Below are 12,258 nucleotides of genomic sequence, written 5' to 3'. Positions count from 1 at the left end.
CAGTTGCATATCTGCAGAGCGTTGCCCCACATAAAACTCTGCTTTGAAATGTGTAGTGGGAAATTAATGCACTGGGGACGGGCAAGACCAAGGTTTTTTTCTGTATGTTTGCATTGCAAACAAGCTGAGCCATGTGGGTGGAAAAATGAAAGCCATTTGTTGAGACTAATTAATAAAGAACATGCACATGTGCAATTGGGGGGGATTTGTTTTTGGTAGCTTGCTCAGCCACATACTCTCCTTGCTTAATCAAGCAGATAATGCCAAATTCATCTGAAACAGCATCTGTGAGTGAGGGGGAAGGAATGTAAGGTTACAGAGACAGGAAAATGCTCTTGCGTTTCTGAGAAAACTTTCAGTTTGTGAACATATTCTGGCACATATGTATTGCAAAGAATGTGGAACAACATCTGCCATCATTAAACAAAGTAAATTTAGCATTCTGAATATCTTATGATCAATATGTTAGACCTCAAGTTGTTCGTCAGCCTGTTCTCCCCTGAAGTATTGCGCTCAGCCAGCCAGATGACAGCGTACCCATATTGTCGACGATGTAATCCTCGGTCTCTGCATCCTTCAGAGGAATCCGAACGCTTCTGGAGTTTGAGGCTGGTCCTGCTGAAGAACAGCTGTCTACAGTGACCCAGAGAGATTGAAAATTTGAGCTTTAAGAAAGGGAGGAGCGGGGGTGAATGAATTTGTGCTGGCACAATCTCCGTGAACAGAGAAGTCGGACGATTGTTCCAAAAACACCATCTGGTTTCCACTTTGAACTAACCGATCAAAAGCTGTCGGCCAACTGAAACAACACCCTCCCCAGTTTCTCCTGTTGTTTCTCCTGTTTCCTCAGTCTATTCATTCCACCCCTTCTAGTGAAGGATTAGCAGTGTTGCACATTGGTCTGCCGTGGCGTTGCCTCAAATGCCCAACTCGTCAACTCATTGCACTTACCCATCAAAGTATTTACATTTACTTTACTAAACAGATGTTGGTCATTTTATGAAGGTCAAAAGTGGGAAAAGGTGTTTTAGTTCCTAATTCAAACATAGAGACAGAACTTTTGACAGCTGATGCTGCCAATGCTGTCATTAAAATGATTGAGAGATGGAACTATCAACAAATTAAATTCATCATGACATTAACTCTCGCTGAGAGGGACATGGGAGTTTTGTTTTTTTTTTTTTTCCCTCAGAACGGAGGGCTGGTTCAGGCATTTCAAAAGAACATTGATTTTGTGGCCAGATTGACAGTAATGAGCATTTGAGTCTTTAGAAGTCAGTTGGCAGCAAGAAGAAGGATGTCATGATTAAAAAGGCCCATATAGGAAGAGTTTAGTGCAAGCGGCCTCTGAATTAGCATTTGCATTGCTATGTCTATTAGCACAGAAGATGCCTTTAGATTTCCCCGTCTTTTGATGTCTGTCTCTCTTTCTGTCTGTGCTCCCAGATTCCCACAGATTTTTTTTTTTTTTTTGCCACCTCCACTGCAGCCACACCTGTCAGTTTGCCCCTTAGGTTGCTTTTACCCACATTTCCTTTCACGGATTTAACCACCCACAATGCTTTAAACCACCGACTGAGTGGATAACACTATTGCTCCAGGCAAGGATGAGTTTCCGGTTTTATTATGATGCACATCCATGCCCCTCCCCCGCCCCCCTCCAGCCCCCCGTCATATTCACACAAGCATGCAAATGCCTAGGCACACACAGCTGGCTGCTCAGTACCTAGGGATACTTGCTTGTTGAGTTAGCCTGCAGTCTTTTTGGGTTTTGCAATGTTGTTGTTTTCTTTACTGGCCTGGAGAGACCTGGCACAGGTGGAGCTCATGGATTTCAAGGTGGTGAAGTGGTTGGTGAGGGGTGGTGGAGTTGTCCTGGAGGGGAACGCTTCCACTGATGGGGGATATGGCGTGTAAGTAGGGAAAGAATGTGGCACCTGGACCAATTCCTCTCTGGGGTTTTGTGGCAGCTGAGCCAGCCTTGAGCATCTGCACAGCTACGGGGTAATAAGCAGTTTTTCGACATTTGGTGCCGACCCATAAACATGCTTACAGATTCCCTCTCCATAGCCATACACAGAGATGCCTGGCTACATTAGAGCGTGTTTGTGTGCTCCTTTTTTGTTTCATCCTCGGCGGATTTCTGTTCTCACTGCTGTGCCCTTCATCCGCAGCCAAACACAGTTCCTGGTTATAACTTTAGTGTAGCTAAACACAGAGCAGATCTACTTTTTAAACAGATGGCTAGCTTCAAACCCAGAGCCAGTTTTCCCCTTGTGACTTGTTGACTGTCCAGGATAACTCACCAGTTTGCTACCACAAGGCAAAGAAGGAAAACTGCATGAAAGAAAACAATTGAGTGAAGACTCTTTATTTTTCTATTATTTAAAGCAAATTTACAGTAAAAAGAAAAGAAATTGTTGACACTTTCCAATGTATTTTCCATTAACAGTAAAGCACTTTCAGCTCTAATTGCTAGACCAACTGGTAATTATGATCCACCTTGCTGCGTTTGCAGCTATGAACAAAATACACCTACATTGCATTTAAAAAGCCTGACAAATAGGCTTTAGTTATAAATAAATAATTCAATTCATCCTCCAAATTTGTGAGGTAAATAGCTTTGTTTGCTTCACGTGGGACAGGTTGATATGGAAATGAAGCTCTATCTTCAAAAAGAATCCTACCTTTGTCAATTAGGATAAATTAAGTTGTTTATTGAATTTGCATAATCTGAATGTTTGCGATGTTCAGAACTATTACAATTTGCACTGCACCGCTGAGGTTCCTTGTTGTTTTAATTGCTGTGGATTTTGCCGTGGACTATTTCCTGCTTGAAGATTCTTGCTCTTCAAGCAAGAAATCCATTATCAGTTCAGGGTTTCATTTTTCTTGTTTCACATATGAAAAGTATGGATATGTGAGAGCAGAAACATAGACATAAACATCCAACTTGTAAGAAACAACCTCAGTGTTTTTTTAGCAACGTGAGCTTTAAGAAGTGTGGGTTGCACGGGTATTAAAACTGAGATAGTTATTCCGGGATAATTCTCTGACAGACTGAGATAAGTTGTCAAACCTGCTTTAAAATTGCTCTAAGCATTGTTTACTGAAAGATTATAAGAATAATAGTATTAATGCTATGAATATTATATCCTTCTCAGACGTAGTTCCATGCTTAGTGCAGATACTACGAGGTTGACATTTCACACCTGGGAACATCCTGATCAGGATTCTTTTGTCAATGATACAGACATGACTCGCTTAAAACTAGACAGCTGTTATATATATATATATATATACCAGGATAATCAAAACTAAGCCCAAAATTATTTATATGGCTGACAGATTTAGATTTAAGTGATATTTTGACCCGATCAACGTGTTTTTCTAACTGGAGATAATGTTTCATTTTGAAGTGGCCTTGCCAGAGTTTCAGCTGGAATCCCAAAGAGAATATGTGGCGAGAGCTAATAATTAGGATTATGACCGAAAGCCTCAAAACCTTAAATGACAAAGAGCTAGCTACAAAAGAAGAAGTGGCAAAAGTAAAAGCCGAAACATGCAAGTAGTTGGTCAACAAGTGATAGTTTGAATAAATTTTTGAAAGCCATGCAACACAGGATCTGATGTGGCCGTTACTTTTTCAACTGGCTGAGCAAATTTCAGCCGTGCGGCTCGCTGGGAATACAGTTAACAAAAATCATACAGTATGTCACCAACAGATGTTGAGATGTGTGATCAGGTAGTCATATACAGATCATTTAAAAGTTTTGGGATAAGCATCTCCATCTGATACGTTATCAGCACAGGATACCATAATTAAACTGAAAGTATTCCTCCTGTTCTACTGTTTTTTTTTTTCTCTGTCCTTTAGTCATCAACAACATCAGCAACAAAATATGTTTTCAAAGCTTACAATTCACTGCACCGTGTTTGAGGATGCCAGTAGAGTAATTGCTTGTCTTTGTGCATCCCTGTTTTTTATAGATCTCCCTCTTGTCAATCTGTCAGTGGAGCCTCAGCCCGTTTTGGAGGGCAACCTTGTGAAATTCCACTGCTCTGCAAAGGCCAACCCTCCCGTTTCGCTCTACAGGTGAGTCTATAGCAAGCCGTGACTCCAGTGCCCACACATAAGTCATCCACAAAAGCTTTAAAGATCCTATAAAATATTGAAGGATGAGGAGAGACGCACTTAATGAGATATTTTCTGATCGATGCAGAAGGCGAAAAATAATTTTCACCTGGCACAAAATTTAACACAGTATTGATGGTATTAATCTTTGTCAGACACCTTATAATACCATTGCACCATTACCTCACCTCATACTTGTTACGAGAGGACACAAAACAATCAAACACTGCTGAAAAATATAATGGAAACATATTACAGAAAAACCATTTGGGAAAGCATGTCATGTTTCACTGGGTTGCAGTAAAAAATATTCCGAGCTTTGTTCCACAACTATTTGCTTTATAGTCACATCATCTCTCTTGAACTTTAAATGTCCATGAGTGTGTCGGAGGAAAGCTGAAAATCTAATTTGCGTGACATCTGAGGAAGATGTCAAAATTGCTGCTTTTTTCCCCATGAAATTATGTGTTAAGACAGCACCTGCCCCAGGGATCTGCCAGCTTTGTGCAGTGGTAATGGGTGATTCTAGGCTTTTATTTCTCGTTTTACAAATGACAATCTGAAATAGTTGACTTTGCCCATCGTAAGGAAATAATGTTTCTTCACCCACACAAGAAATGTTAATATTGCTAAAACGAGAAAGCAAAATTCATTTGGAAGCAAGTTAAAATATGCAATTATCAAATGAGAAACAACAGGAGAGGCGGAAGGAAAAGAGCAAACCATTAATCAAAATTCAGTCCTTCATCATGTGCTGATTTTCCTTTTCTGAATATCAACTCTACTAAGAGGTGACATTAAAAAGGCATCGGAACCATAATGCTAAAGGTTCTTCTTTTGTCCACAAAAATATAGATTAGACTGCTGGTGACCAGTCATTTGAATGTATTCAAGATTGCTCTTGAGCAGATAAGTTGGCCCTATATTCTTGTTTTCAGACTCGGTAAGAGTTTGAAGAACAATGTTTTTGACTCTGAACTTTGATAAAAACAGTTTTTTTTTTGTTTTTTGTTTTTTTTGTTTTTTGTTTTTTTCAGTTCATTTGTGTCCCTGTCAAAAACTTGAATGATGTTGGGGTCTAAAGGAAAGTTTTCTGATATTTTGTTGTGTTTTAATTCAGTGCATAAAAAACATTGATCCACATTCCATCTATCTATCCAGTCATCTTCTTCTTAATGGTGTGTGTCTTTGCAGAGTAAGTACTCTGCAAAATCTGGTGTAGAGAAGTGTAAAGTTTTGCGTAGGAATCATGTCTCAAACGCGGGAATAATGTGTTATACAGGCACGTTTTATGTCACAATCAAGTAACTATGTTTTGAAAATGCTGTATATACCAAAAACTATTTCAAATAACTTTGCATCATAGCATAGAAATTGGCTTCTGTCTCTTTAAGAACCTTCAAACCTTCAGCCTTCACCACATGTGGCTGTAACAAATAATGTAAGAGGCTCATCATAGTCATAATCTTTCATATTTAACAAAAATTCAATGGCCCAGCCCACATTATTTTTTAGATTTAAGCACCTTTATGATTGGTTCTTCTTATTTACTTATTGTACTTAATACTTAGCAACCAAAATAAATAAAGTCAGACACTGGATAAACATATGGATACAAAGTGAACTACATAATGAGAAGTAAAAACATAAAAAAATGAGAAAATCACAATATATACTTCTTAAAATTTATCCATTCTTTCTAACATCTTCAACTCTGATGAAGCAAGAAAATCTGCCTCTATTGTTCTTACAAATCCTGTTTGGCCCTTCACATGAGGAGTACTAAAGTGATTTGTCAAGAGATGGTTCCCTGTGTGGGAGGTTTTTAAATCTGAGCAGAAAAATAAATGGAGTCAAATCAATAGCAAAAGCAATTGGCCAGGCTCTGAATCTTGTAATGGTACTGGGAAATGAAATGGGTGTACAACACACTCACAGGTGGCAAAACAGAGATGTTGCTTTTGTTGTATAGATCATGCACTTTGGGGAAAAAAAAAGAAAAGAATGCGGGAGAAAGGGCAGTGATATTGTGAAAAACAAGGTGCGTGTATGCGTTAGATTTTGTCTGTGAACAGCACAGACAGATCATCTTTTTCACCTGCAGAGGCTACAAGGCTGGATCAATGCTAGAATCAGACCTCTCCACAGGGTATAAAGAGATTTGACTCTATGGCAGCTGACATATTCCTCCACCATAACAATCTATAGAATAAAAGAATCGGTTGAAGGGTAAAACCAAAATGGATTGGAAAATATCCTTTTTTCTTCTTTAAAATACATTCCTCTACTTTTTACACTAGCAATTCACCATGAATACATTTTTAAAGTAAATCTAATAACCTTTTTTACTAGGTTTTACCATGGTCACCTGTTTAGATTTAACAATGCTCTAACGCCTTGCTGTGCCATTTCCTCTGCAGCACAGTAGACAAGACATTTTAAGCGTCCATAATAATACTTGCCTGGGGGACCTCATCTATGTAGAGGCCCGCACGCAGTCTCCCTCTGAGAGCAAGATCATCATGGAGTGCAGAAAGCTGGTCAAGCAGTGTGGGACCATTATTCAGTGCTAATACACTGTCTTCCACAGATCAGATAGAGCCCAAAGACAGAGTAGTTCTTAGACGGATGGGCTCTTTTCCGTTCCCCAGAGAGTCATCCATTCCCTATATGCACTGCACCATCGTAACATCTTCCAATAGACACTTGAGACACACACCCAAGATACTGCGGGGCAATAGTCAAAAGCATAGCGCCTCCAGCTGCCTGCGACCCCTCGTGACTGCAACGGCATTTTAATGAAACTGTGTTAAGGCTGGAGAAAAAATTTTTGATCTTTCCACAGAACTTTTCTTCAGAAAAAGAAAAAAAAAAAAGAATGAGAAAACAAATCCAGGTGTGGTGATTTAAAGAGTAGAACAGGAGTACAGGCAGTCATTTGCTTACCTCCAATCTGCTGCTCTGTGTGTGAACTGCTGATTGTAACCTCTAGTGAGAAAGGGTTTTAAGTGTTCAGGAAGACTTGAAAAGTGCTGGATAAATGTGCTTTTTGAAAAGAAAAAAGTAATGTCTCAGACATCTTAGAACCGGTATGTCTCTAAGAGGTCAATTCTGGTAAAAAGGCTCCAATACAAAGGTTAACATAGGAAATCCTAAAGTTCTTATAAATGTAGAGTTAACCACATCCATGTCCACTGTAGGAGCTTATTCACTTGGAAATAGAAATTAAAAATGCACCTCCATGTGTAATACAACATATTTTTGTTTTCAGTGCTAATTTTTGGATGTTTTAATTTAAAAACTCTACCTTGCTGTATACTCACTGTTCTGTAATACCTCTGACACCTTGTACAAGCAACACACGGCAACAAAGACCGTTTTACATCTTGTTTTTACCAAAAAGTCAAGTAATTGCTTGAGATTCTCAGCATAGTTCCTGGAAACCTGAGATCTTGTGGTATTAAAACACCAGAATATGTCTCATTACAGTTATGACTGTCTCACAAAGGGCTAAATTAGTGGGACAATTTGTTTGGTGAACAAAGTCAGCATTTTGGAAAGCCTTCGCAGAGTTCTACAAACTTATCATCCTATTTCATCTATAGTTGATACAGTACATGAGACTTATTTTAAGTCAAAAAGTAGTTGTTTTTTGTTTTGTTTTGTTTTTTTCAAATTTCATTGTTGTATTACCTAATGATGCAAAGCATTGAAAAACCTTCCACTGTTTATAAATTATTTGCACATCAGCACTTTAGGTACTTGGTAGAAAACAAAATATAAAACAAGAAAAATTGCATTCTTCGTTTTTGTAAATATGCAAATAAGGAAAAAACTGTTAGTGTTGCCAGTGCTCAATAAAACCATAATGAAAGATATTTGGAAAATGCAAATAAATCAACTACACAAGAAAAATGAACAACGTCCAGCAGAGAAATGGTATTCCTGATTACTTTAATATCATTCATACCTGTCGACATTCAAGTTTCTCTAATTTGTTTTCTTTTGTACCCTTTTGAAATACTGGGCTACAAGTGGGGACCTTGATGCGAGATCATAAAAGATGCTGTCTTTTTACGGTTATGTGAAAAGAGCTGGACGCTGTTACTGAGCTTGCATATTTTCAATATCACAGTGACAGAAATCTTCCGTTTTAAAATGCATGGAAGGTGGACTAGAATGGCACTGTGCCGTGCTTAACCATGTTGATAATAGCTATGAGTCCTGATTTACTGTGCACCTTGAAGCTGATGGCACAGATATCCGCCTAATTTAATTGCTCGTCTTTTATTGCCCTAATAACGATTGGCAAATGCAAAATCTCCTTCTCTGTTTCAGTTTCATCTTCTGCTTCCATTAACAGCAGACCTTTTTATGTCTGTAAGAGTGTTAATTTAAACACCTTTTACCAAACATAAACAGCTGTAACGCACATGCTGATCCATGCTGCTGTGGACACACCCAGGCAGACAGAATTCACAGCTTTTGTCTGAATGAAATCCCTGAATACAACGCAGCAGTGTAGACTGAGTCAGCTACTGAGCAAGCCTTGCATTGGCCCTTTAACCCTCCCAAAGGGAATGCAGGTGTTTGTGTTACCCAAGGCTAGCTATGTTTAGACATGAGTTTTGGACATGAACCAGCACACCAACAGAGCTCTCTTGCTCCCCGAGGATGACAGTATTCTGTCTCAGTCTCAGTTCCCCCTAACACTGTCAGGGGCTCCCTAACCTGGCAGCTGCAACCTCGTCTCGGGAGCAGCCGGCTGCCCAAACATCTGTGCTTAACCCATTATGACTCCTGCAGTTTTGGCTTACAAAGTGGCAGCAGAAACAGTTTCATTGTTTCCTAATTTCATTGCCCCATGTGTCACCGTCTTTACAGTTATTTCACACATTTTTTAAAGGGGGATTTTAAGACCTTTGGTGGTTTTCTGAGAACTGGTACCAGTCCAGGAAGCAGTCATAGAGAAAAAAAAAATCATTTTCCTACTATTATTTTATTTCTTGTCAACGTTGTCACTTTCATTTTTACCTTACCATTTATCACTGTCAGTGCCCTCATTATGATTACAGCACTGCCAGTGTGATTAATACCTTATTCTGAAAGTCCATCTTGATCAACTTCACCCTGCAAACTGAAACTACGTAGTTAATGTTCAGGGGTGAAGTCCAGTCAATTTGTTTTGACTATGCAGCATCAATTTTAAAGCAGGTGCTGGAGTGCATCCAAGGTGTCAAGGGGTAAAAGGCAAAGTAATGCACTGGACATGCCAATCTCACATAGCCAAGAGCCAACAGCCTGTGAAACAACAGTACTGATTACAGTGTAATGTATCCCTAAATATGTAGCTCAAACGAAACAATTCAACTTGTAGTTATAAACTTGCAAAAATGATGTATATCCATTGTGATCTTCTCGCATATAGTCATGTTACAACCCTGTACAATGTGTTTTACTGGAACAAATGAGACAGATCAATAAGAAGTAGTAAATAATAATGAGCTGGAAAGACAAAGATGAATTTACTGCCAGCAGTAATTTGAAGAAGTGAAAGAAGAAGTGAAAGGAAGTGATTTGATCAGATAAGATATAAATTTTATTTTTTGTTTTCATGACCCTGAACAAACTGTCCTGTCCATGACGCATTGTGGTGTCAGGTTCATGCTCTTCATAGCGGTGAATGTTTTGTTTTGTTATGCTTCATAATAGTGAGAGAGAGCAAGACTTTCAGCAGATAACAGGAAGGCTAAACAGAGTATTGCTCTGTTTTATTTTTCTAAGTGTTTAACTTGCAGTTAGGACATTTACCACAATAATCTGTGGTATTTATTCACATAAAGCACTGCAAAACAGAGCACTATAATTGAATTTATGATGTGTTGTAGGTTGATTGTGGAAACAAATGCAGAACTGAAGAGGCAGCTTGTAAATGAAGGATGTTTAATAAAAATGATGAACAAAAACACTTACAGAAATCACAGGAAACACAGGGAGCCAGAGCAAAACAAATAAACCAAGGAGAAAAAAAAACCCAGCAAGGAGACACGAGGAGAACGCAGAGCAGACCGGGTTAGTAATGGGATGTGATGGGAGGAACCAGCAAGGAGAAACTGAGCATGAGTAACTTGGGGAGGTTGTTTACCAAACATGAAGCAGGTGGTTGATTTGAAACGGGTTGCAGGTGTGAGAGGAGCGAGTACAAGGCAAATTGAGGAGTCAGAACCAAAGTGGCACAGGGGGCGAGGGAGAGTACACAAACTAGGAAATAAATCTAACACTAAAGAAAAACTAGACCGAAGAAACAATTTAACTAGACTAACAAAAAATAACTACACAAAAAATATAAACATAAACTAGAATCGCTAAGGAAGAACTGAATTAAAGCCAAACAGAAACAAGACTGATGTAATAAAAAAGAAACTGAAGAATACCGAATGATCAAACTAGAATGAAATAAACACCAAACAACCCCAGATCCCAACAGTTAGTCTATGTGCAGCAATACCAGAGCAGCTCTTATCATCAGGCAAGAAGCAAGTTATGAACAGTTCTGCTGTAAAAACATAAATAAACCTAAAAAAAAAATGCAAAGCCCAATTAGAATACTGCTTCACTTGAGCTACCGATTGAATGAGGTAATCTGTTCTCATTTAAATGATAGCATTTTAGTCAAGCATGAGGCTAGCTTACTCATGGAAAACAAATTAGCTCCCCTCCCATGGAAACTCTCTTCAGGACCGGCAGAGAGAGAAAATTGAGACAGGCGCCGATTGCGTACTCATTTGCCGTATCAGGATGGAGACACTTGTCTTCTATGGATGTTTTCATCGTGCATCATGCATTGGGTGTCCCACGGTGCTGCCATCTAAATTTTCTAAGGGGAACCAATACATCTGAAGACACCTTTTCTTCATTTTTATAAATGGGCCTTGTCTTTTGAAGCAGCTGAAAGCAGCTTCAAAACAATGCATGCAGAGTGGAGCACAGCTGCCCGTGGCATCATCAAAGTCTTACCTTAACACATGTGGCATGTCACGAAATATATCATTCAGAAACACAAGCAGATGCTTTTTCTTTTGTTTGTTTTCCAAGTGATCCCAAGTCAGTTCATTAATGTCAGCTGTTGTGTTTAATACAGTATGTCTCTAGCAAAGTCTTCAAAGGTGGGAGAGCTACCTATTTGTCATTCTGTGATTTGTTTGTCTTGGTTGGCGCTCTGCGCTGCTCTCTGTCTGGTGTAATGAGGAACGTGCTGTCTGCTCTGAGTTGCCAGAAAGCTTGTCATTGCATGGAGAGCTGCCACAAAAATGTGCTGAAGCCAGCGTAGAAAACCTGCCCCAGAACTGTGATTTATTCACCCAAAAGAACTATATTGACAGAAGGGGATGGGAGAAAGCTGTCTTTGCCCTTAACCCATTCATTCGTTCTTCACCAATCTTTCCTTCTTTTCCACCATCTGCTCTTCATCTCAGGTGGGCCAAAGGCGGGAACATGCTTAAGGAGGTCTCGGGGGACACCTATGAGGTTATCGTGGACCACTCTTTCTTCACAGAGCCTGTTTCTTGTGAAGTTACTAACTCGCTTGGCAGCACCAACGTCAGTCGGAACGTCGATGTCTACTGTGAGTGATAAAATTCTCTAGCGTGCCTGTGTAAATAAACAACTTTACAATAATGCAAGGTCCTACATGTTTGCTGTCTTTTTCTTTCCTTTTTCTTTTTTTTTTGCTGAGCTCCAGAGCTCATTCTTAGATATCAGTACTTTATATCATTTATTGTGGGTTTTTTATTCCAACAGTTGGGCCTCGTATGGCTGCCGAACCTCAGTCCTTGCAAGTTGACCTGGGATCTGAGGCCATTTTCAACTGTGCGTGGACAGGAAACCCTTCTCTGACCATAGTGTGGATGAAAAGAGGCTCTGGAGTGGTAAGTGTCCTTTTTCACAGAACTTTCCTCTCTGAAATGTAAATATCCAAATACAGGCACAACTTCATAAATGATCCAAAAGTGAATACATTACAATTCAATTCAAAAAGTGAAACTAGTATATTTGATAGATCTCACAAGAAGTACGAATGATACATCTGAAGTTTTCTTTTTCTTTTTTTTTTTTTTTTTTTT

General features: G+C 39.2%; 1 protein-coding gene across 16 annotated transcripts in view; it reads left to right on the top strand.

The window, feature by feature from the left end:
- The window catches only part of kirrel3b (kirre like nephrin family adhesion molecule 3b), a 340,233-nt gene that overhangs the window by 304,809 nt on the left and 23,166 nt on the right, over nucleotides 1–12,258 (top strand). For all 16 annotated transcript variants that reach the window (XM_016676742.1, XM_016676750.1, XM_016676752.1 and 13 more), the window contains 3 exons: nucleotides 3,991–4,096; nucleotides 11,611–11,759; nucleotides 11,936–12,063. In XM_016676742.1, coding sequence (XP_016532228.1) covers nucleotides 3,991–4,096; nucleotides 11,611–11,759; nucleotides 11,936–12,063 — 383 coding nt within the window. The remainder of the gene's footprint in view (nucleotides 1–3,990; nucleotides 4,097–11,610; nucleotides 11,760–11,935; nucleotides 12,064–12,258) is intronic.

The sequence above is a fragment of the Poecilia formosa genome, unplaced genomic scaffold (genome assembly GCF_000485575.1).
Source record: "Poecilia formosa unplaced genomic scaffold, Poecilia_formosa-5.1.2 Scaffold141, whole genome shotgun sequence".
NCBI lineage: Eukaryota > Metazoa > Chordata > Actinopteri > Cyprinodontiformes > Poeciliidae > Poecilia > Poecilia formosa.
Note: the sequence above shows the minus strand (reverse complement) of the source record. Positions and strands in the feature narration are given on the sequence as shown.